General features: G+C 35.9%; 1 protein-coding gene across 1 annotated transcript in view; it reads right to left on the bottom strand.

Moving 5' to 3' along the window:
* Positions 1–27,384, bottom strand: part of LOC145669136 (pancreatic triacylglycerol lipase-like) — a 68,171-nt gene that overhangs the window by 13,701 nt on the left and 27,086 nt on the right. The window contains exons 5-8 of the mRNA XM_081737480.1: positions 14,129–14,269; positions 10,328–10,436; positions 8,854–8,967; positions 3,122–3,360 (exon numbers count right to left, since the gene is read on the bottom strand). Of these exons, the coding sequence (XP_081593606.1) occupies positions 3,122–3,360; positions 8,854–8,967; positions 10,328–10,436; positions 14,129–14,269 (603 nt within the window). The remainder of the gene's footprint in view (positions 1–3,121; positions 3,361–8,853; positions 8,968–10,327; positions 10,437–14,128; positions 14,270–27,384) is intronic.

Below are 27,384 nucleotides of genomic sequence, written 5' to 3'. Positions count from 1 at the left end.
TATTAAATAGTCAAAAATATCTTTTTTCGCTGCACGACTTTCGTTAAATTTTGGATCCAATTTTACCCTACCTTACCTAGTAAATTTATACAGTATATATACGGTAGACTATGCTAAGTCATTTTTTGGTCAAATTAAGTTAGAATACTTTTTTTTTAATAGACTATGTTCTTTCTAGTGGTGTAATGATGTAAGTCTAAGAGCATCCTACTACTTTCTAACTACTTAGTATAGTTTGAAAAACAGTACTATAGATCTTAGTTAAGGAACAGGTTTTTCGCTTCTCTTGTAAAATTACGAAATTATGACTTGGTTTAGTTTAACTCTGAGGTAGATATAAAATCATCATCATCATCATAATCAACCATTATCAATCCATTGCTGGATGAAGTCTTCCCAAGTTTTCTCTACAACTATCTATCTTGGGTAATTATTTTCCAGGTTACTTCCCAGTGGTTCCTGATTTTGTCAGTATTTCTGGTATGCAGACATTTCCTAGGCTTTTTTTGTCACGTGCTATCCAATATAGAACTGTTTTCGTCCATCGATCATAATTTATTCTTGCAATATACCCAGCACATTTTCTAGCCCATGTTAAAATGATTTCATTAGTACCAGTCATTAGTTGCCAAATAATTCATTTCTATATATTCAAATAGTTCATATCCTCTACTTTTCGAGCACAGACACGCTACTTTTTGATCTTCGGATCTGAAAACACTGACTCAATTATTTAAATCAACACAATGTAAGGACCCCCATTTGCTCTAGTGGCTAGCATGCTTGATTTTGGTTCGCATGGTCCCGAGTTCGATTCCCGGTGGCGATAAAGTTCAACGACCGAAGTTTTCGGATTCCACTATGATCAGTAACTCCACGTCTCCTTTAGCCGCCCTAGCATAAACGTGAGACGTTAAACTAAAACAAAACAAGTCAAAAATCAACACAATGTATATTACTAACTGTAAGTCCCTGAATAATTGCATATAGCTATATGGTATGGATCGAGTTTGAGGTGGTCGGTGGTCAAACTATAACAAATGAAATGCAGTTAGAGTGTAATTAAAATTTTAATAAAGTACTGTTTTAATCTTAAAAAAAAAATACACCAGGCCTAAAGCTTAGAGAGAACAATTAGTGTTATTGAAAAGTTATCAGTTACATTTAATTTCAGTTAGAATTTGTTTTTACATGTATTGCTGGAACGGAAACTTTGACATTAATATTATAACTAGCTCAGAGACTATGAAAAACATCGTGTTTTGAAAACATTCGTGCACCATAAAACAAATTACGAATTATTTTAAAATATTTTGCAGTTTAACTACGTTATTTGCACTATATTTATAATAATATTTAGCAATTTATTTAAGTTCGCAACACTGCTTAAAATAATGTAACTGCGACTTATTGTAATTAAAACTACCGAACACTAATGTTATAATGTCTCTGCCATTTGAGTTATTAGAGATCTCCAAAATGTTGATGTTAGTGATATCTATTGTCCTTTGTTACACTGAATAATATATGTGCTTTTGTGGTTTTATTTAATATCTAAATTAGAAAGATGTAGAGCTCTTTCGTGGCTAAGCGGTTATCCTTTGGCGTGAGATACCCAAGTTCGATTCCCAGCGGGAGCTCATATAGTTTGGATTCCACTTTAATCAGTAGGTTCAGTCTCATATAGCCTCGCTGCTGAAAGGGACGTTAAACTCAATTAACTGAACAGAAATATATAATACCATACGTAGTGCAATTTGAGAAATTACAACTTTATGTTGCGTTGTCAACACTGCTTGTTTATCTAGTGGTATTGCAGAGTATCTAGAAGAATTTCCCCTTTCATATTTCACACAGCATGCTAAAAAAATTCAGCATTTTTCGCATGGGACCAGTATTTGGAAGCCAATGCCTGTGGGAGTATCACTATCTCAGCAACCGCGAAGACTATGTATTTGACACTAATATCGGTCATTTTGTATTATTTTTACATGTCTCGCTACCCCCTGCCCCGCAGGTGAACCCCGGCCCGCGTACACTGGTAGCTGAATTTGAAAGTCATCACTAATGGAAGTGTCACCATTGATCTCATCAACAGCGAAAACTATGAATTCGACACTAATATCGGTCATTTTCTACTACTTTTACATGTCCCGGTAAACGCTCCCCCTGAGACCCCCTGGTTCAAAATTAAAAAAAAAATGCTTCTTCTTGGTCTGAGGCCTGGGCCATGATACCCGTCACCCAAATTTGTTAACTCTTGGACTCTCGTCTGATCCCCAGGCCGCACACAGGCAGTCAGACAGACAGGCACACAGACACACAAACAAACAAACTTTTCCTTTTACTTATATTAGATAAGATATACAGGCGAGGATCCAAGGGGAGGGTTCAAGGGATTATAGCTCCCCTTGACGCTCTGCTATACACTGTATAAAATAGGCTTCAATCCTACTTCTTTACACTGGATAAAATGTCAAACTATGGTTTAGCCTGTCCTTTGATCATACCCTGGATCCGCTAGTATATATATATATATATATATATATATATATATATATATATATATATATATATATATATATATATATATATATATGAGAGAGTGAGAGAGAGAGAGACAGAGAAGGCTATATACATCAGCAGTGGATTTCGTTTTAGGAGAGGCTTGAGAACGAGTAAGAAACATTTGTGTTGTACGTGAAATGCGAAAAATTGATCACAAATTTATTTCGGGAGGAGCTAGAGACCGATAGCCACCCCCTAAATACTCCACTGAACATTAGTCAACCGTTCCCATATTATCTAACACAGCAACGAAACAAATTTTGAGTAAAGGGCAAAATAATAGCTATCTATATCAATATTCGAGACGAGACCGAGACTTTCGAGACTGACCTAAGTCTCGTCTCGGTCTCGTCTCGATTTATAGAGCTATGTCTCGGTCTCGGTCTCGTCTCGGTATATAAAAGGCCGTCTCGGTCTCGTCTCGATATATAAAAGGCCGTCTCGGTCTCGGTCTCGTCTCGATAATTCGAGACGATACCGAGACGGTCTCGGTACCATCCCTAATAATACGTTTGCTAATAGCTATTACTAACATCATAGATATTTTAGTTACCTGTTGAAATGCCAAGAAACTATCACAGACTTTGGCAACGAAGATACAGTCGTCATTTCCTATGGACTCCAAGTAATAAGCAAGAGCTCGTAAGTGACTGCAGAAAGCACCACCTTTTGTATCCACTCCTTCAAGTAGACCATCCCAAGTGCTGTTCGGGCTTTTGGGACATCCAGGCTGTTTTCTGCCACCATTGGGATAAAAGTCCAAGTGACCAGCTTGTTCGTCCATCCCCAAACCTTAGAATTAAACAGAATCAAAGTAATAATGTTATTTTCTATGTACTAAGATTCATCATTACAAAATTCACGAAGTAACAAATTCAAACGATAATTATTTACTCTCGTGGTAGTACAGGGTGTCTACTGAAATTTCAAAATGAAATTTCGTGACTTTTTCGTGACCTTTTCTTAACCAAACCATAAAATTTCGTAACATTCTCAAGTGCAAAATTGAGTGCGAATTAGGTCGAATTTTCATACATGCGATAGAAGCATACTTTGGTTGCGATTTGGTAGCGTCTAAAGCCGACCATAGAAATTTTTGGTGGTGAATTTTGACGTTTCATGGAACAAAATTTTCCGGTCTGGACTTATATTTGTACAGATAGAAAAATTCGTGACCCAAAAGCTAAATTTCATGACTTTCATGACCCTTTTCTGATTTCGTGACTTTTTCATGACTTTCGTGACTTTCGTGACCGATAGACACCCTGTAGTAATGTCATGATTGTCATTACGGATATAAGAGAAGTTTTATATTAAGAGTAACATAACAAATATGTTTATCGCTCACCCAAAATGAAATCTCTCTTCGAACATATTAAAAAATCATTATCCATTGAAGGATACATTTTCATTTATTTGATTTCAGACGCTGAACCAATAAAAATATTTAATTTTTTGTCACTTATAAATATTCACCATTTCTCCTTGCGTGAAATTTGGTCTTTTGTTTAAATCAATTAAAAACTATTTTAGTATACTATTGATTATGAAATATGCAATACCAAGGCAGAGATGGGCATTTTTCCTAACCCTCACTTACAATCATTCTCAATCAACTCACTCCCACTCAGTCGCCCTCACACTCAAATACTAGTCATGCTCTCACCCTCATACTCACCCTCACTCACATGCTCGAATATTATTGATATCCTCCTCATTCACACTCACCCTCAATCTCGTCCCTTACACTCCCTCCCCCAATCGCTTCCCTCACATTCACCTTTACTCGCTCTCATCCCCATGTATTGAAATGGGGGTGAGTGAAAATGAGGTCTGCCTCAAACTCATATAAACTACATAAACAGTGAGTAAGGGTAATGACAACCCTCATTCAAGAGAATGAAATTTATGTAATCATTTCCTGTATTACATATTATTTATATCCGAAATTATATTTTTTTCGTTTTTCATATTATTTCCTGATATATCTCCGATATACAAATTCATGTTGTAATTGTGAAAAATATAAAAGAAAAACAGAGAAGGTACAAACAGGTAAAAGAGATAAAACAAGATGGTGCGTAGAAACGAAAGAAAGAAAAATTATATGGGAAAATAGCAAATTCTGCATAGTTAATTACAGTGGCGGCTAATGTTAGTGTTGCAGCGTTGCGCAACAACCAAAGTATTTCAAGAAAAAAATATTATTATCAATAGTATAAATAGTAAAGAACAGAAAAATACTTTTTAATACTCGCATATATACACTTTAAATAACACATTTTTTTTATTTCTGTAACTGTCCGTTCCGTTAATCCATTTTAAAAAGCGAAAAATAATCCGTCACAGAGTCTCTAATTTATATTGTGTTGCAGCGAGCATGCAACGACCAGATTCCTTCAGCGCGGGAATTGGAGCGAATGTTAAGTCTCCTTTCCCCTATCTCAGAAGTTAAAGAGACTGGTCGTTGCAGTACTTCTGCAACACAGCACGGTTTCCAATGAACGAGAAGGTTTTTCGCGCTAAATAAGATTTCTAAATTTTATTTCACTAGTAATTAACAAATGGAATTTGTTTTTATACATTCATATTTTTAAATTACAGGACCATACTGAAGCAAATCAATATAATGACAACTAAAAAAGTGATTGCAGAATTAAAAAATAAGAAAGAAAATATCTAGTAGAGCAGAAAATAAATGAAAGTATCCCTGCATTTACAAGTTAATTCTTAGCTTATATTGATAATGAAGGCTTTTTCCACAGTAATTTGTAATTCAAATATTAATAAGTCGGTATGTAGAATCGCCTCCTTCCCCTCTGTGGATAGCCTAGTATTTTAGTATATACATATTTCTTTTATAAAATAAGTATATTTTATACTCTTGATAATTTCAACATAAAACTGTATGATGGGGAACGCCACATTGAATTTGGGACTAGTTTGCAATGCTCAGGGGCGTAGCCACGAGAGGGGTCCACCGGGTCCGGACCTCCCAAAAATTTCGAAACTTGACTAACATTTGTAGACTTTCCTAACGAACTATACTTGTTTTAACAGAGAAACGATTGATGTAGGCTAAATATTTTATTTTACGCCTCATCAGGTACTCTCTCTTTTCTTAAAAACAATTGTTCTATCATCTTTTGCTAAGAATATAGGTGACAGTTATTACTTATCGTCTTTTCGGATGCAGAATAAGAACCCCTCCCAACACACATTTCTGGGTGTAGAACTTGCAATGCAGTTTGTTTTGATGTTCTTCGACTTTTACCTTCTGTTAGGTATACATCCTGATCCTACATCTGGCGGGTTTCGAGGTTTCCTTTCCAGAACATATGACATTGATAAGCATTGTTTCGCCTCATGTGGAAGAATATTGTGTTCATCGTGCATTGCGTAACAACCAAGACGGATGATTTGGAATGTAGTTTTTTCTTTTACGCACATGTGTGTGTGTTGATGTGTGAATATGTGACATTGGGAATTCATATACCAGTACCTCTTTTGTATCACTGTTTTGGTTTTTATTTATTAGATTTAATTTTATTAAGTGTGCTTTAATTCTGTAAATAACCTACAAATTCTGAATGAATTGTATACCGTGACTTATGTAAATAACTTACAAAAAACATTGACAAGCTTTCAACTGAGAAAAAACTTGCAATTAAGGCTTAGACAAAACAAACAAAGGACAATTCAGGAGAGTGTTCAAAAAAAAATCCTGTTTAAATTTACAGGATGTTTTATGGCAGTACACATTTCCTCAATTTATTTTAAATTTTCCTGAATAAACTGTGAATAAAGTGTGTCCAATGGAAATTTTTATATTTAATAACACTAATCTCTGTTACGAACTCTCTTCAGTCAACGCTGAACAGGAATTCGGATCACTGTCAGGGACTGAGTTTACTAGAATGAATCGTTCGCAATAATCTAGAAAAATATTTAATCAATCTACAAAGCTTCTGAAATTAATATTAACTGTACCTATGGCGTCAGCAAAAGACGAAAAGTATTTTTCTAAATAAAAAAGAATTGACACTTTCAAGGAATTGAATGTCCCAAGAAAGGTTATTACCATTGGTTATGCTTTCCATCGAAAAAGACCTGACAATAAGAATACCAGAGTTCAACCAGCAAGTATTAGACAGATTTGCTCCAATCAAAGAGAGGAGAATGAACTTACTGATTAATTAAGGTGATTAATCGGATAAAATGTTCTGCATTTTTTATTTTTTATAAGCAGAATTTTATTTAATTTAACATGTCACATAGCATTTGCATCTAAAGTTATGCTGATTAGTCAATGAGTCCACTTTATATCTTCTGTCTTTTATCGTTCGTACTGCAACACCCGAAACCACAATCCACCGGCCGCCACTGGTTAGTTATAAAAGGAAAACCTCTTCTAATAATTTGCCAGGAGTTAAGTTACCTAGAATGGAAGCCACATTGCTTTGCTGAACTGCTATGCTGATACGTTGTATCAAAAGATTACTAGCCTATTTGTCAACAGTAATGTGTGCAATACGTTACACACTTCTTTGATGAAATTAGACCTTCGAGGCTACCTGGTGAATACCGTTCAACTCTAGGCCCTGGTTGCTATCTTTGATTTTTCTTATAGCGTATTCCAGAACAAAGTTAAATAATAATGATGACAACGCATCTCCTTGTTTCAGGCCAGTTTCGACGTGAAAGCTCGTGGACAAAACTTTTCCTATCCGGACTTTACTTTGGGATTCATTTAAACATACCTTAATTAATCTAATTTCCTTTCTCGGTATTCAAAGTTCTGTAAGAACGTTGTATAATGTTACATACCGCAGGTTCAATAATAGATGGAATGGAGTGTATCACATACTAGCAGCGTTCACCCCGCTTCGCTGCGGTCACCCCGGAACGCAATAAACTTTGTTACTTAGATAATTTTTACTTTTTCGCTTTCAAGTGATATGATAAAAAAGAAGATTGCAGTAAATCTTAACATTATATCGCCTGTCATTTATGTTAACCCGCCCCGCTTCGCTGCGGTCACCCCGGAAGTTTTCGCTTTCAAGTGATATGATAACCATAGTAATATAGTAACCATAGTAATAACCATAGTGATGTAAAAACCATAGTAGATTGCAGTAAATGTTAACATTATATCGCCTGTCATTTATGTTAACCCGCCGAGTGACACGGTCATGCGGGTTGCATATAAATACGTTTATTTTTACCTATGATGAACTAACAAAGGATTTGTACGTTATGGACACTTGAATGGTCAATTATCTCAAGACACTGGTAATTAAAAATTAAAGTGATATGATAAAAACCATCTAGGGTCCAAATCCTAATAACCCCCCCAAAATAAAAGAAATTGGTTCAGCCGTATTAGTGTGATGAGGGAACAAAGGATTTGTACGTTCTCTTTTATATATATAGATTGACGTTTCGACCAACAGTCCCTTGGTAAGTGCCAAATGATATAGATCGATGCCTTGGCATATGAACATAATTCGTTCCAGAACTCTGTTCGAGTTGTATGTCGTTTGACTTCCTAAACAAGATTAATTTTAACTGTAAATTGGCAATGTTTTAAGGTTAAACATTAATAACAATACAGATAATAACAATACTTGAAAAAACGAACTCTTTTGAATCATGACGATACATTATACAAGAAAATAACACACAACAGGCACCAAGGCATAATAAAATTAGAAGCGAAAACCACAGAAAATGCTTTTACTCCAGTTTCTGACAACGAACTGAATGGTAAAGTGCATGATTACGCAGGGAAAATATACACAAAACCACCTACGAAGCTCGTACTGGACTTTCGGATTCCAAAGTACCATTCGTATTCCGACGCAAAATTTGGTCGAATTTTTGGTTCGTGTTTCAAATTATTCGAATTGTGGGGCCTTCCGATTCAATGCAGTATTTAAAACAGAGAATGTTAAGAACAAAAAACATTTTTTAAAAGAAAAAAGAAAGAAATAGAAAAAAGATCTTGTTCTGTATAACATGTTTAACTTTCCATATACATATTTAATTTCCAGTGTACTTCTTTCCTTCCTATCTGTTGAAAAGTATCATATTAAAATATCATATTTTGATCTCCTTTGAAAAAGTTATTGCTTTCTTTAACATAACATTTAAACACTTGAACAGTTGGGAAAATATTGTAAAATAAACTCAATTATTAATTTAATATACACGTATTTAATTATTTTTATGGGCTGAAAAGTGGAACCAATAAGAATAAAAACTGAATGTTTATGGTTATCATACCTCGATTATTTGAGTGAACATCTGTGTGTATTACGTCGACAAGAATTGCATCATCTCGATCTAAACGATGTAGTTTACTTGCGCCTCTGTATCCTAGGTTCGCTGGGTCCAAGCCTGCAAATACAGGATATTAAAAGGAGATTAATATTAAGAATTTTAGGAATAACACTTAAAATTTTGGTCTGTTAATGTTCACTAAAATTCCACCAAGTTTGTCAATCATAACGAGAAAGTGTAAATGTGCACTTTACAAGGATAGCTCCGCAACTGTAATTTAAGTTAAAACTCTGAAAAGTGGTTCTAGTAGATTAATTAAATATGTGGCCTTTCCTGATTATATAGCTAATTCCGAATATGTAGTTAAACTAAACAGAATATGTATCAGACTCAAGCTTACAAGAAATGATAAAAAATGAGTTTTATAAAATATTAAAGTCGATTTAGTAGGTATTTTCTGAATGTATAACATTTTCAAAAGTTGTAGATTCTAATGGATATAAATAATAAATTCATGGCGCAATAAAGATTTGGGGAACGTGAATCCAAAGAATGGTAAAATCTTAACATTTATTCAAGTATTCTTAAATCTACGTATTTAAGCAGTCCATAATAAATTTCCTTGACATAATATTGTACACGTATGGGTAAGCGTTATAATAAATGCAATAACCAATGAAATGTCAGCAACTTGGTGAGACTTATTATTTTCAAATACCATTACGTGAAGTTATTACTTGTACAGGATTTCTGCAGAACGAAGAATAAAGATATATTTGTATCATACGTGGCAGTATTGCATAGTTTAAGAATAATTTGAGTTGAAACATTGTTGCAGGCATAATTCGTCACTATAAAATTTATTTAAAGAATTGGTGCTTTCTAATCAAGCTAGTTCCGAAGAGGATCCTAACTTGAAGTACAGAAGTGTGTAGACTGACTGCACTCCAACTGTTTTGAGATTTTTGAAACCAGTTTTACAGTTGGGAAGTGTTTCTTTTTAACTGCACTATTACAATAGGAACAACACAGACCACGGAAAGAAAAATAGAACAACACAAGTCATTGACAACGTAAATAACACCTTTGCTAGTTTACGCTCGGAATGACAACGTACAACGTAAGCCTCTTAATGGTGTTAAAACGTAATTTATGAACGACAGGTTTCTTTCTGAGTCTCTGCGTAACCTATATACTCTACACATTGGCAATATTAAAGAAAGTTATTTCGCTGCTACATTTCTACAAAAGAATAACATTTAGGCGTCATTTAATACATGACTTCCCCACTCAGAAAATTCGATTTGTCATTTATATATACGATGAATGTAATTTATCTTCCTGTTAAATTGCGTTTATATGATGCTCAATGAAAAAGACAAAAGAGAATTGATTATATACGCAGATACTAGACATGAATCTCGTAAAATGTGCAAAAGAAATTGTACTAGCACAATTACGTGCATGCATTACGTACCTGTTATCCTTCCTATATCACGAACTTCGAGGGCAACGTAAGTGGCAATATGAGCTCCTATGCCTTCACCAATAATGTGAACATTTTGAGAATCAAGATTTTTCTCTTCCTATAAAAGACAAAGAAAATAATCTTTCACATGTGAAATTTAGGGCAACCCAAAAGCATAAAAAGCATAACAGCAATTTACACATAGGGTTGGTACCTTGAACATGCTTGTGGTCGTCTAAGAGCCCAGAAGAAACTAATTTTAAAAGCATAATAAAGCATAATTTAAAAAAAAAACAAAGCATAATTTAAAATTTATAGCACAATTCTTGCAAAATTCTGTTTAACTGCAAGCTTAACGTACTGTATTAATATTTTGTACAACCAATATTTACGATGCAAAATCTTTAAAAACATGACAATGCAATAATGTAAAGCTTATTTTTATTCCTGTAGACTTTTCAGTGTAATCCTTTGAAGTGAAGAAAAGAAAAAAGGAAAAGAAGAAGAAAACTTTCCGCCAGCAATGAATAATACACAAAAACTCCACACTATATTGTTAGATGTAGCTCTTGAACCTGAGCACTTTCTGTACTTTTTTGTGGCCTCTTACTTTCCCTTTCAGTATATATGCACCTCTAAGGCTCATACAAGTGATAAAAAAAACTGACGCGAGTAAAACATACGTATCTCTTTAAAGTGCATTAAGTCGAAGGTGCGTTAAATATGAAAGAAACTGGTTGCATAAAATATTAATAAATAGATCAAGATATTTAGAATATTTAATATATAGTAAATATATAGTATAGTAAATAATATACAGGATTAATGTAAAATAATAACTGAAATTAATAATAAAGCATAATTAAACAAAAATAAAGCATAATGCGGGTTGCTCTAGTGATTTGTACACGATACTGTAAAGTGGGTATACATATACTTTGTACCAAAGTTTCGAGCAATATATGATTTCTTACTACGTTCTCATCATTATACATTTAAAAGGAGTTGATTGTTTTCTTTCCTTTAGTTTAAATTTCGAGAAGTACGCATATCATGTTAGCTGCAGCTAATCGATTTTCAGCAATATTTGTACTCGTAAGTTATAGGAAACGTTTTCCCACTTTGCTACTTTTTGTCAGATACTGTGATAGTAGTCAAAGTTGCTACTCTGCTATTTTGTTAAATAATATTGCAACAAAGGGATAACTGTACTTCCTCTGCTACAGAGCTGTTAATGCCATTCTGAATTTTATTGGCAGTTTTAGCCAGTGGCGTATTTATGATTTGGTTTTGGGGGGACTTTGCTAATTTTATTCCTGGAAATGTGAAAATTCTGCAAGATATTTAATTTACTTTAATATAGTAAATAAAATTTCTTGGGGCTTAAGCTCCTCCTTAAATACGCCACTGGGTTTTAGCAAATGCAGTTGCGTTCAATAAATGATGTGCAAGTTCCTAATAATATTTTGCAATCAAATTCAGTAGTTCAATGTAGTTGTAAGTTCCAATTCCTGCTTTGCTCCATTCCAAACCATCGGATGGAGATGGTTTTGGGATTATTCATGACTCCCATTACTACTTACATAAATATTACGAATTGATTGCTACTGAATTGTAATGCATTTTAAACTCTTTATCAATAACTAAATAAATATGGCTAATATGACAATTTGTCACTTAATCAGCACTCAACTATCTTTCCCATAGAATGACGATTACTCTTCTGGGAACATCAAGTCTAAGATTTTGTTTTCGTTTTAAATGCTGTTAGGTAAGGGGTGAGTCTACTAATTAAAATAACCTTATATTGTCATAAAAGCCAGTGAACCAAAAGGACACAATTTCATAGGGCCAACCATACACTAGGTGGTTCATCTTTGTACACACATTTGTGAATTAGTTAACCTGGAACAGTTGTATTCATATTTACCATAGTCGTCTTACATGCAATGATTTAACAAGGAGTATGTAAACCGAAGTTTTTTAAAGATTTTTTTTAAATATCACATATAACGTTATATTAAAGGATGAAGCGATTGCTTTATTCCTTAAAATTACATAAAGAAACTTAGCTGTATGAAGACTTAAATTCCACAATTCCAATACGTTGGTTGGATCAGGCGAAATTCACTTCTTCCTCTGGCGCCTTCGCTTTATTCATGTCTGCTTGGTCTTATTCAGAAGAAAATTAATAGTAAATTTCTCTCTTTAATTACCAGCTACTTGAAGGGCCGTAAACAGAAAGTTGTTTGTTCAGAGGCTTCTTCTAACCCCCAATCTGTGATCTCGGGGGTGCCTCAGGGGAGTGTACTTGCGCCTCTGGTATTTGTCTTGTATATGGTCGACCTCTACTTATACTTATCTGCTAATCCTAGCGGCCTTTTACTTTTGCTCACGGTTGTAAATTATATAGAGAAGTATCGTGCTTTGATGACATGATTGCCCTCAGGAAGACATAAATTACCTTGTAGACTGGAGTGAAATGTGGCAATTGAAACTTAACAGCAAGAAATGCGACAGTATTACAATTACTATGAAAAAAGCCTCCTGTTCCCTCCAAATACCATAATAACGATACCCTATAAGCCATTCTGCTAGTTATAATGATCTTGTCATAATCATCATAATCATCTTTGATTCGAAACTCATGTTCTGTTCGAAACTTCTCATTGATTCGAAACACCTCAATAGTGAAGAAATCAATGCGTATGTTGGGGCTCCTTTACCAATTCACTGAACTACGCACTGTGGCATCATTAGCAACATTCTAAAAAGAAAAAAAAACTCTAATAGGACCAAAGATCGAATACTGCTCTCCCATATGGGCCATGGCTGCACCTACACATCTCTCTAGACTTGATTCTATTCTTAATTTCTTTATTGCAACAGTACGCTTTCGTGTGTCCACTCTTCAAATATTAGCTAAGGAGGAACTCTTAAGATATCTTAATATCCAGACTCCAGAAGCACGCAGACATAACTCTGACCTGAAATTTCTCCATAAGATAGTTAATGGGAACTTAAGATCGGAAACTCTTCTTATGAACTCAAGAACTATACTTATGTGTGTCTTCCCGCAAAACCCGAAATATCCACCTGTTCCATCTTGTCTGTCCTAGATTAGCAATTATACATTGGTTTGTTTTTCACAGAATACCGAACTATTATAATCAACTAACAACTGATGACCGTGGACATTTTTTCGAGTTACCCGGTGTTTGACAGATCTATTAAACGCATGCTGTCCAAATAATATTACTCGTGCACTCTTTGTTGACATTATTGGTGTTATTGATGTTGATATATATTTTTTTTTCTGCTTGTTAACATCTCCCTATCTAAAATGGCAAATTTATGCTGTATTTGGGAATTTGTTTAATAAATAAATAAATAAATAAAACATCACTCATCCCTGAAAACAATTGGAGGAATCGCTACTAGCTCCAACTGTAAATGTTTGCTGTAAGTGTTTACCGTGATAGACCAACCGTCTGTCCCGCACACAAAGCTTTTCCCTCTGTTGTTAAGTCATGGATTATATACATACAATATTAATTTAATATTTAAAGTAAGGATCAGAGAAGCTGTTTAAAGTATTAGTTTCGAAATGTTAGATTGTAATGGTAATGGCTGATTGAGCATCATCTGAAAATCCTATGTATGAGAAGAGGGTAGAAGGTTGTAATGGTGTTATTTTATGCATTGAAACGCATAGCAAAGAATCTTTCGACAGCTTTTGTAGATACATGTTGCCTATGTTTCATGTGCCCATGAATCTTCACTTATTGAGTACTCATTACAGCTTATTACCTGGAGATACTTGATAAGATATCCAAGGTCATAACCAACAACTCTTGCGTCTGAGACAGCGTCTTCGTAGGATTGGTCGCTGTTCCAATAAGCTACAATTACATTCGCATTCTGATACTCAACATACTTTTTGGCAATTTTCTGAAAAAAGGAAAGAAAATTATATAATACAGAAGCCGATGAGAGAAGACAAGTGTTTTGAATACTACATAGTATTGCTTCAATGCAATCATGTATTTAATACCATTATATTGTAACACTGAATATGATTATGTGAATCACAAAAAAGTACCTGTATACATACAATGTCCTTTACTTTAAAACTAATCGAAATACTTCACTGATATTCAATAATTTCCTTACATTGAATGCTGACATGCAATTACTAAATGTGCAACTGTTTATTAGCACATGAATTTATTATTTATATGAGCAAGTGCTTATGAGCGCTCTCATTTAAACGATGCGTAACGTCAGCCGTGAAAAGAATAGTTCCAGATAAAGGCGTCTGTGGCAAGTACACATGTTAATCTTATAACATTAAAATCTACATGTCCTTTCTAAGATAAAGCGAATTTTCATGTTAATAATGTGTTTTCACATAGCTGTACTGAATTTTTTTATTGAAGACTGAAAACTATTTAAACAAGTGACTAATTTACAAAGAAAGACGATAAAAATTCTTTACACTTACACTACAAAATTTTTGGAAACTACTTTTAGACACAGTTAGAACACTTTACACATTACTAACTCATTTTGAACACCCCTGGATGACACATATTCTCTCCCTTTTAGATATTTTTTTTCAATTTATGTCCCAAATATGTTTGCAGAATGTGACATAACTTTGTTTTCGAAGTGGTTGCTGAAAAGTGCTTTAAAAGTGCTGAAAAGTTCTCTTTTTAAGAATTAACGCTTTTTTGACACGAGAAGCACACTTTTTAAAACTGTTTATAAATTTTCTTCTCAAAAATGTTCTAAAAGTGTTTAAGATGTTATATTTATTCTTTTTTACAGTCTAACATTGCAAAAAATAGTTACCGTTTTACAGTTTTGATAATCACTGCATGTTACGACTGCACTCGTACTTGACTTTTTAATACAGTACTTTACACTACCATGTAAAAACGTCCCAGTTTGGTCCGAGACCTGTGGCGTGATTTTGTAATGTAACTTTCTTGGCTACAAATAGGAAAGACATCTTGTGTGGATTGACAGCTCCACCGGATTCAAATTGCAGTGTTGCTCTAAGCTCATGTAAATAGTAAGTCCTCTCATTCCCAGCCTCAATGTCATGTCAGGATTAGAAACAAAACTAAATCAACCTACCAATTCCATTATCACTTTGTTACTAGGTTTGGAACAGTTGTATAAAGTTATCTACCGCCTTCTTAACTAGAAAAAGCGCTTCTCTGTACTCATATATCTGAAAGTTGTGCTCAAATGTCTCAACTCATTCCGATGATTTTGGCGAGAGAACATCTAACGTCAGAATGACATTTCTGCTGCTAATTACATCACTTGCGTAGTAATATTATTAACACAATAATAATAACACTAACAACAGCACAAATATATTTTAAGATTTATTAACTTTAAACTGGAATTAATTTCGCTTTTATGGTCATCAGTATCCCCACATTGCAGCAACAAGTTTTCTTTTTAACAATAATAAAATATCCTAAACAATTATTCCACGAATTCAAATCTCACTTTGAATTTAAATTGTACTGGTGAACAGTATTGCCAATGAGTCAAGTATTTATCAGGGGCAGCTCTATGATGTACTCACAAAGTCACGTGCCTTCCCAATTAATAAAAACAATATGAGGGTCATTTAACTCGAAGTGGCAACATAGTTGTGAAATAGAATGTAGTGAATCACTCACCTCATCAAGCTTCTAGTCCTTCGATGTAATCTCCGCCGGCCTGTTGAACCCTTCGCCAAATGTCCGGTAACCGTTGAATACCTGTCAAAGCCCCATTTTGTAAGAGGGTGTTGACAGTGCGCCCTAAGGCACGAACAATCCTGGGAATGTCTCTGAAACGTTTGCCCCCGAAAGGTTCTTTCATTTTTGGGAAAATATCAAAATTGCAGGGATTCATATCCGGGGAGTATGGGGGTGCTTCGGTACCTCCCAACCCAATCGTCGTAACAGAGTCTGTACTGGATTGGCTGTATGGCATGTGACATTGTTGTGTAGGAGAATTGGTCCAGACTTCAGGAGGTATGGACGTTTGCGCCGCATTGCTGGTCGCAAATGGTGACTGAGGTATGAAGCATAGTACGCAACTTTGACGGTAACGCCCGGTGGAACTTGATGTGACAGTATAATGTCTTCGTAGTCCTATGACATTTTCATCATCACCTTCACGTTTGTTGGCTCTTGCCTAAGCTTTTTCAGTCGTGGAGATTCTGGGTGGCGCCATTCACTCGACTAACGTTTCAATTCAGGCTCATAGGATCTTCCCCACGTTTCGTCACTTGCAATAATGCGGTGCAATAAGTCACCACCTTCCTCATTGTAACGTTGAAGGTGTAGACGCGCACATTTCCACCTATGCCACTTTTGAACCTCGATCGGTGGGGTACTCATCTGGCTGCAATTTTTCGCATGCCAAGATCTTGTGTTAGCATGCGGAACACTGATCCGGAAGAAATGTTCAGCTTCTGCGCCAATTCACTACAAGCCCAGCGCCGATCACCGTCAAGCAGTGTTGTAGTCTTGCAAGATGAATTTCGTCCGTAGCCGTTCGCATATGCCCTCCACCGTGCATTTTCTCTGTTGACTGTCGTCCCGCCTGAAATACTGCAACCTGTTTCTCCACTGTCCGATACGGTACAGCAGCTTCACCACAGGTCTCTACTAATCCTCTGTAAATCGTCCTAGCATTTCGCCCTCGTGCCACCTGGAATTTCATAAACACACGCTGTTCTGCACACGTGAACATTGCGTTAGGGCGTTATTTCACACAACAATCAGCGTCTACTAGCCACACACCGTAATATGGAACTGCAGCAGCGTTGAACTGACTAGTACATATCCACGGAACTCACTACGTTCGTCATTTGTCTCCTGCCCACACGACACTCCAATCGTAGCAGTGTTGCCTGTTCGAGTTAAATGACCCTCGTAATTAACGGAAAATATGGCTCTTTCTCGCGTTACCTGCCTCAGAGAACAGCCCTTTAAACGCCTACTCTTAGGTACAATGTAATCACACATTTAACGTGATGGGAAAAATATGCTCGCTATATTTTTGGCGGGCGTCGGGCGGAGAGAGAAGAGGAGGTGGGCGAGAAGATAAAGCTATTCAGCTTCGGCTTGTTTTCCACGCCCGACATGACGAAGGTAAACGAAGGAGGAAAGACTTGCTAGTTATGGAGAATGGCTCATATCGTTATATACACAACATACAAGTAGCTTCACAGTAGATTTTCGAACAAGGATTGTGCTTTTATTCGCATATATATTAACACGTTGCTTTTTTGTATGAGGAACATAGACAAGAAATTTAGGAACGTATGACAAAAAATGGAACATGGAAAGAATGCCGGACCTATCCGAGACATACGGTAGAAGTAATAGAGTCGTACTTAGAGAAGCAAACGAAAATCGATTAATTTTGACTTCAATAGGAAAAAATAAAGATTATAGGCAATTTAGAAAGACAAATGCATTACTGGAAAGCTTTCAGAAACAGCTGGGAGATAAGGAGTTCGTAAGAATGACCCATGTCAACGTGATGGATAATTAGCAATAAACACAAACTGAATAACTTCTATATTACTCAACTCTCACATTGAGGAGGTAAAAGGAAGAATTGTACAGAAAAACATATAACCAGATATAAACCACTAAAGTTAAATGAAGTAAAGTAAGAACATTCAGCTTCACATTTGAGAAATATTTTTATTTTTTTATTATTATTTATAAATCAAGTGTTTCATAGTCGATCGATTCTGTAAAGAAGCCAATCCTTAAATAAATGTAATTCATGGAATTCAAATGTGTATTGAATTTTAATTTAATTATTATACAAAACATTTGAAAGCAGTATGTTTAAAATACTTTTTGTTTGTTGGAGTTTAGCCCATGTATCAAGGCATCAAACCAAGGTTATAAATGTCAATAAAGAGCATTTGACAGTAAAGTTACATTTTGATAACGTGAGTTTCATATTAAATAACCACAGATAACGTATTTCTAATGTCCATACGATTTAGTGAGATGGAAGTGTTGGCGATATTGAAACCAGTAGACATGTTTGGTGATGGTAGCAGGTGGTAAAAGTGAGGGGGAAAAGACCCCTGCCCCGCCCCCTGACCTCGAAAAAGAATGTATAGCGTCCCCCAGTTCCTAAAAAATCACAATGGGCAAAGATAGGCTGAGAGACGCAGGGCGGGCTTGTCCATATAGACAACTTAGGCTGCTGCTGCCTAGGGCGGAAACATTTAGGGGCGGATTGGCAGGCATTTTTTACGTGCGATTTATCAACATTAGCCAAAACATACGCCCTAGACGTTTAGGAAGAAGAAGTTAATGAAAAATGGGATTAACTGGTCACCTATATGGAGCGGAAGAATATCTATCTGGCCAGTGTTCATTCTAGAAAGTTTCCGCGTTCATTCTATGGCTGAAGAAGATCTCCTGCATTATCTGAATGTCCAGGCTCCGGATGCTCGCATAATATCACTGACCTAAAGTTTCTACATAAGGTAGTTAATGGAAACTTAAAGTCTGAAGTCCTACTTCAAAAATTATCCCTTCACATTTCTACCCACTTAGCACCAAATACCTACTTCCACCTTTCCGCCCTAGACTGTCGATTATTCAAAGGTCCTTTTTCACAGAGCACAAATTCATATAATCAGATAACAACTAACGTGGGCATTTTTAAAGCTACTCAGCTTTTGACAGAATAATTACACGAATTCAAAATAACTAAAAATGAATTAAGAAACCATCTATGCTTTGTCTTTTTTATTTTTATTTTATTTCTATTGTTTATACATGTTTGTTATGTTTCTTGTGTAAATGGGACTTGTTATGCTGTATCTGAGTATCTTCTGAAATAAATAAATGAAATAAAAAAATATTCAGTTTGGCAACTCTGTACTCCAACCCATCTTCGACTAACGTGACGTCTTCAACAAGTCAACTAAAATAAAAATAATTCGACTACAATTCCCCCCCCCCCCAAAAGTAAGAAAAACAACGTTAAATTAAATATATTCCTTATGTATTTACTAGTTCTAGCCACTTAACATTCACTTTAACTCAGAGATGCAACAAAATTTTATTCACCCAAGATAAAAGCTACTAGCCCACATCTCACAATAGAAATCATTTACTTACCTTCGATATTATATTAAACACTCGCCCGCACCGATGAACCACTCGCCCCGGGCGAGTAGTTATTTGCATCCCTGTATTAAGTCTTATAATTTATTTACACTATTTTCTCCAACATATTAAGAAAGAATAAATATTGAAATGATAATGTTAATATTCTAAATGCTTGTAGAACAGATATCTACAGAAACATCGAAATATCATTTTTTTATCAACAAAAAAAAAAAAAAAAAAAAAAAGAGAGAAAAAAACATATTTTGACACGATTTTGCTTGTTGAAATGGGCACAAGAAAGTCGGTGGGACAAAAGGGGAAGATAAAGTTTACAAGTCGTTTCAGCAATTGCCTCTCCCTTTATCAGTTACTGTTTTAAATACTTAATAGATGGAGTTTTACAATAACACACCAGGAATTAAGGAAAGGTTTTGCATTCACGATTAGGATTTAGATTTCTGGGCTTTCGGCATGTATGGCCATTTATCCCGATTGCATTCACGAGAGAGTGTTTCTATTAGGTGAGCACAGCAAAATGAGCAGACGTGAAATGTAGGTGAGGTTGTTTACTAACAGTTGATCGTTATGTTTGGAATTTTGAGTAACTTACTTAGTGTGCCCAATTTGAAGAATGTAACATAAAACACGGAATACAAAAAGGAAGAAACTTGCCATAGAACAGGAAGAAGAGATTCTGCAGACAAGTAAATAATAACCATTAAAGATACTTTTAGGTTAAGACTACTTATATTATGTGTGTAACATTAGTTTAAACATTATACCTAAAGGAAAATAGGCAGTAAGTACGCCAGAAATTTTTACTTGGGGGTGTGTTCAAAATAAAAGGGGGGGTGTACTCTCAGAATAGTTATATAATTTTTAAACAGACTCAAATAAGAAAACAGTATATTTTGTTACGCAACTATTGCAATATTACTACTACTACTACTACTACTACTACTACTACTACTACTACTACTACTACTACTACTACTAATAATAATAATAATAATAATAATAATAATAATAATAATAATAATAATATCAGCTCTTCGCAGTGGTAGGTTCAATAAAGTAAGTTCACACATTTGAGCATTTATTATTATTATTAAACTAAGTAATACAGTGAAACCTCTCAAAACGGACATCGGTGGAACCGATTACTTGTCTGTAAATGAGAGGTGTCCCTAAAAGGAAGGATTCTCTCTCATAACACCACACCACACATATTTATGGCATGGAAGAATAAGGAAGTTTATCCTCTTATGAAGATGTCCATTATTGAGAGATATCCGTTAAGAGAGGTTTCACTGTATTGGTAATTAACCTCCACTATTTTACCCAATAATTTCCCTACATGTGAATTGATTACATACGAATTATTGTAATTATTTTGCAAAATTCTGCTATTATTTCAATTTATTCATCCCCAGCAAGTTTTAGTGGGTGATTTTTTTTTCAAAATATTGAGAAAAAATCCCTCGTCCCATGCTGAAATCACATTCGTTTAGTAATTAATACTGTACATAGTTCCAATTTCATTATTTTAATATTCTAACCCTGTTGTTAACGTTAATTGTTGTAATATTATTTGATCTCTTAATCTCTGTTCCTGCCCTTCCTGGCTACGTTATTCGGTCTGAATATCTTTCATAAGAAATTATTCATTGATTTACTTGTTTTCCAGAAATCCAGTTTTTCAATTTACAAATATTTTGTATCTTACTGTTTTGTCTTCTTTAATATGCCCTAATTTTAATAATCCAGGGCTCATAGTGGTCTGGTCTCTTGTAAATAGTTGAAAAGTGACCAAAAAATGATCAAAAGCACACAAAATCTCACCATGCTCCTTTTTTCCTTTGTCAATTTCTAGCTCTCTTTCTTTGTTGTTTTGTTTCTTCTTTACTTCTTCTTTTTGATATTCCTCTTTTCTTAGGTTTTTTTCAAAATATTCTTTGTAGTTACGGTAAGCAGACTTAGCAGATGTAAAAAGCTTCTGAATAAGTGGATCCAGTTCTGGCCTATTTCAGAATTTCTTCATCCCAGACATTATATTTAACTTCGCATTAAGAGTTCTAAAAAACGTGAAATATTCAAATTCATCACCTACTCATAAGAACATACAAAAAGCATAACACAAGACGAACATGATGAATCACACAAACACACACACACAACGTTGAACGGAGCGTTAACTATTACGACAGAAAACTAAAAGATTATTATGATAGAAGAAAGAATAGACACTGAAGGGTTCTCAACCCCACCTTGAGAACTTAAGCATCCACCAACCGTCCACTGTGCTTTAGAAAGAATAAAAGCTGAAGTGAGAATGAAGCTGACTGTTTCACATGTGGCAGCAAGTACTGAAGCTTTCAGAAGAGTAATGAGTAACAAGTTTCTGCCTTTTTCCATTTGTTTTTGTTTCTCTTAGAAAACTGCCAATGCAAAACATAAATCACACGAAAAGTCACTTTACCTCTCAAAAAAGTAACTTTTAGTGACAAATTTTAAAAAAATAACTTTTAGTGACCAACTTGAAAAAAGTAAATTTTAGTTAAAAAAAGTGACTCACTATGAGCCCTGTTCCGCTCAATGAATTTACGTGAATAAAAAATACTTTACAAAAAATTAAGATAGCGCCAAATGCGTTCCTGCATAACACTAGACTCAGTATAAAATATATGTAATTCTTACTTCGATCGATCTTTTCATTTCTAAAAACGTTTTGACTACACCCTTCTAACGTTCGTCTACTAATTGATACACCACTTGCAGAACAGGCTCGAAATCAGCTACAGAGCTTTGGGGGCCATGAATATGTTAGGAGGGGCCAAGTCATTAAAAATTCTCTTACAAATATCTAAATTGTGCATTTTGTATTGAGGTCTGGAGGGGACATGAAAAATTTAGGAGGGCCGGGCCCTCCCCAACCCCCTTCTGGTTGCGAGCCTGTTGCAGAGTAGCACTTACTAACTGTATCTGGTATAAGCTTATTACTATTTGTCACATTTTTCCTTTTGAGGAGGAGGTAGGTGAATAACCGCTCAAGACGTTGCCAATTTCAGTCATCTGCATCTGTCCATCAATCTCTTTTCTCGGAAACGACAGCGGAACCCAGGAGGGTAGGTATCAGCGGTCTGTTTTGTCAATTGTTTTGATCGAAACACCGCCCGAAACAATGAGGTCGTGTGGTTCTCGAAGCTGTACATGAGAACGAGGTCGCTTCGTATTTTGAAGTGAAATAAATAAATAAGAATATTGCCTTCTTTCATAAACGCTAAACCTTTTTTAACTTGATGTAATAAATAACCTATAAGATACTGATTGATACAATTGGATTTGGGCGAGTATTCATCTTCCATCCAGGGGTGTGTGTAAAGAAATTTGGAGGGGTGTTAGGGGGGTGTTGAGGGGGTGTAGATTACTCCCTGAAGATAGGTTCTCGAGGATAAAAACTGATTCCGGAAATTTAAGGGAAAATTAAAAGTGCGAAAATCACTTAAAAAGTTCAACCTTACTTTGATGTAAAATGGCTATTTTTATTATTGAAATTTGTTAAGTAGGTAATATGGTTTTAAGGGAAAAATATAAAAACTTAATTTTTCAATCAAAATTTCACGTATTTTATTTTAAAATCAGATGGTCTTATGCAGAGTTGTTCTAACGCGTGATTAGTGCCATACTAAAAAGCTCGACTAAGCAGCAGTCAGACCTATAGTATGACGCTAATCATTCGTCAAAACGACTCTGCATAGGGCCCGGAATGTCTAGAGGTTTGGTAACTTACACGATTCCGCGTACGGCAATACTTCGTGATGTTATGCTGTCACAACACCACAAGCAGACATTCCAAATGCCATCGAAAAAAAGTAATTGGCTTAATGATTACTTATTAATACCATAGAAGGAGGCATTCGGAGTAAGTTTTATTTTATTTAATGCTTAAACAAATGGTAACAACGTGATGATGTGATGAAAATATCAGGATTGACAACGCTTCACTTTGGTTTGGGTTTTGGGGGGGGGGAGAAGCAGATTATGGGGGCTCAGACATATTTTTCGTCTAGGGTATAAAATATCCTAGAACTGCCTCTGGCGAGACGGCGTGACGTCATACCGCTACCTACCGTCCTCCTACCTTTTCAGATCCACTTTTACCCCTGGATGAGACAGATTCATGGGCTCCCGAAGGGAGGTAGGGGTTCCCTCTGGCTCACGAAATTTAACTATACTGCGATTTATACGTAATATAGCAAACCACGTACATTAAATACCAGATGTATTATAGCAACCAGGGAGATGCCACTCGTTTGGGCGTCCATGGGCAGACTGATAGGAGAATCTATCTATTAAAATGCTACAATACCAATTAAAAGCATTTTTTTAGTTAGCCGGGGCTAGCTGGAGGGTTACGCCCTCCATGGGGAAAGGGAAGTAAGGTAAAGGGACAGGTGGAAAGGAATGGGAGATAAGCTAAGGGATATTCAATATTGTCATATCACTTTATTTCTAGGGATGCGCTCGAGTCGAGACATGTCTCGAATCTCGACTCGACTCGACTCGAATTCGAGTCGAGATTCGAGTCGAGACACTCTTTGTAAAATTCGAGACGAGTCGAGACAAACGTATTTCTCGACTCGAATTTTCGAGTCGAGACTCGAGTCGAGTCGAGACAGCTGGTAAAAATCTCGACTCGACTCGAATGTCTCGAAAATCTTTCTATAATTTTTAATAATATTTTGAAGAAAGTACTGGCTCAGAAACACTCGGCACGAGAATTTCGGAAACTGCAGGACTTGTCAGGTGTTCGAAGAGTGCTGTGGTGATTGTCTTCAACAAGTGGCGAAACCAAGAGGAAAAGACGTCCAAATGTCGAGGGGTTGGGCGCCCCCTACTTCATTAAAGATGTGGAGAATAAGAACGAGGACAGAAAAAGAGAAAGAGAACACTGACCGTTGGGAATTATCCCTTGTTGAAGCGATGGTTGGAGTAATAAAACCAGTTAGTATTTCCGCTGTTGTATTGTTGATTTCACAGAAATGTTCAAAAATAAGCAAAACGTGACTCTGCACAAGATGTTTACTTACCCATAGTTTTATTATTGTCAACTGAACCCTGAGTGTCTGGGATGTTTCTGTCCCTTCTCACTTTACAACTTGAGAGGGGAGGGGGTATTATCACCAGGGTACCACTAGTAGTACACCGCTAAAAGAAATGCTTTAGTGCTGCATCGGAAGCGGCATGTTTTGTATATATTTCTTAAAATGTTATCCATTCATAAAGTATAAATTCCCCCACCCTCCCCTCATTCTGTTTCCAATACAGAGAACCGACTCTTTAAATGAAGAACGAACCCTGAACCTTCCCGAAAATGCTAAAATGATTGATGCGTACAAATAAGAAATCTGTGGATGAATCAGAAAATGCAGATACATGAGAAGATACTTGATGCAGTGCAGTCCAACACATGTAAATAGATTTGAAGTGTTCATATTTGTGTATGTATACGTGTGTATGTGCTTGTTTCTGAGTATTTATATGCGCGTGTGTCTCGTAATTGTTATATTAATATCCACTGGATTAAGTGAAAGTATAAAATGGATTTGATGACTGCCAAATTGACGTCACATTGATAAGTCATTATGTTTTAATATTAATAATATTAAATTAGATTATAGTTTAGCGTCGTTTTTAGGAGCAAAGCTCTACAAGACGTGAACGTACAGTTTAATGTCGGATTTGAAACACATGAGCTCCTACCATGAATCAAACCTCGTTCGAGAAAGGCGCATCGCTAACAACATAGCAACGGGAAGCTAAACATTTAGTAATATGTATATTAAGTTGTAAAATTATATTCGTTTAATTTTCACTAATATAATCTTCACAATGTAAAGCATTCGCTAGACACGTTATCTTGTTTAAAAACAAAAAGCCTATCTCTTATGTTTCCGTCTCGGGGTTGGACTGCGGTATAATAGAAATCCGAAAGAGATGTTTTTATTATATTTTGTACAGTAGATCTGCTCCTTCATAATCTCCGTGTTTGATAAGAATGAACCTCCCTGGCTCACGAAAATGTATACGTAATATAACAAACCATGAACATTAAATGCCAGACTAATATAGCAAACATTGAAGATGTTCCCCTAGAAAATTTTCTTCGCCCGTTCATGTTTGGAGGTACACAATTTCGCAACTCAGTGGATACGATGTGGATGTATTCAAAGTCCACTGATTTACCCATCAAATTTAAATTTTATAAAAATATTATCAGTGAATACTAATCTGAGGAGAACTATTTTTTTTTTAATTCGAACGCAAAAGCAGTTTTTTTTTCCACCAGATCTCGGTAATCATCCGGTACGAAAACTGAAGTTTGTACAAGTGTTTGAGAAAGGGGTCCTCCAGGAGTGTTATTTATGGGGTAATTCCTACGTTTGTTATATACATATATAGATATAAATATAGATATACTGTATACATATAAAGATAAGTAGGAGCGGGTCTTTAAAATTAGTTCGGAAAGATAATATGAAAATCTGGTATAATTTCCAAGAATCTATCTAGTCTAATATAAATAAAATAAACAGTTTGTTTGTGAGTTTGTCTGTCTGTATGCGGCCTGGGGACCAGACGAGTGGACCGAGAGTTACCAAATTTTGGTCAGGGGTACCTTGGCCTAGGCCCGAGATCAAGACGAAAAGTTGTTTTCAAATTTCGAACCAGGGGAGTCTCATGGGGAGGCGTTTACCGGAACCGACTTGGGAACAAGACAAATTGACCGAGAGTTACCAAATTTTAATCACGAATACCTTGGTCCAGGCTCCAGACCAGAGTTAAACGATTTTGTCAAAATTCGAACCAGGGGGGTCTCAGGGGTTGTTTACCGGGACATGTAAAAGTAGTAGAAAATAACAGATATGAGTGTTGAATTCATAGTTTTCGCGGTCGCTGAAATCAACGGTGAAACTCCGATCGCATTAACTTCCAAATTCATGCTATGCGGCACCGGGTCGGGGGTCAACGGGAAGGGGAAGTTGAGATATCGAGACATATAAAAGTAATCCACAATGACCGATATTAGTGTCAAATCCATAGTTTTCGCGGTCTCTGAGATCAATAGTAACACTTCCATTAGCGATGATTTGCAAATTCAGCTACAATCGCATGTGGGCCGGGAGTCAGCGGGGAGGGGGGAAAACCGAGACAAGTAAAAGTAATCCAAAATGACCGATATTAGTGTCAAATCCATACTTTCGCGGTTGCTGAGATGAATGGTGACACTTTCATTAGTGATCACTTGCAAATTCAGCTACCATTGTATGCGGGCCGGGAGTAAGCGGGGGCGGGGATACCGAAACATGTAAAAGTAATACAAAATGACCAATATTAGTGTCAAATCCATAGTTTTCGTGATCGCTGAGAACAATGGTGACACTTCCATTAGCGATATTTGCAAATTCAGATACCATTGTATGCGGGCCGAGAATCAGCGGGGGGTGGGGATACCGAAACATGTAAAAGTAATCCACAATGACCGATATTAGTGTCAAATCCATAGTTTTTGCGGTCGCTGAGATGAATGGTGACACTTTCATTAGTGATCACTTGCAAATTCAGCTACCATTGTATGTGGGCCGGGAGTCAGCGGGGGGTGGGGATACCGAAACATGTAAAAGTAATACAAAATGACCGATATTAGTGTCAAATCCATACTTTTCGCGGTCGCTGAGATGAATGGTGACACTTTCATTAGTGATCACTTGCTAATTCAGCTACCATTGTATGTGGGCCGGGAGTCAGCGGGGGGTGGGGATACCGAAACATGTAAAAGTAATCCACAATGACCGATATTAGTGTCAAATCCATAGTTTTCGCAGTCGCTGAGATGAATGG

This window comes from Thermobia domestica, chromosome 13 (genome assembly GCF_964235325.1).
Source record: "Thermobia domestica chromosome 13, izTheDome1.hap1.1, whole genome shotgun sequence".
In the NCBI taxonomy this organism is placed as follows: domain Eukaryota; kingdom Metazoa; phylum Arthropoda; class Insecta; order Zygentoma; family Lepismatidae; genus Thermobia; species Thermobia domestica.
This window is presented reverse-complemented; position numbering and strand designations above follow the sequence as displayed.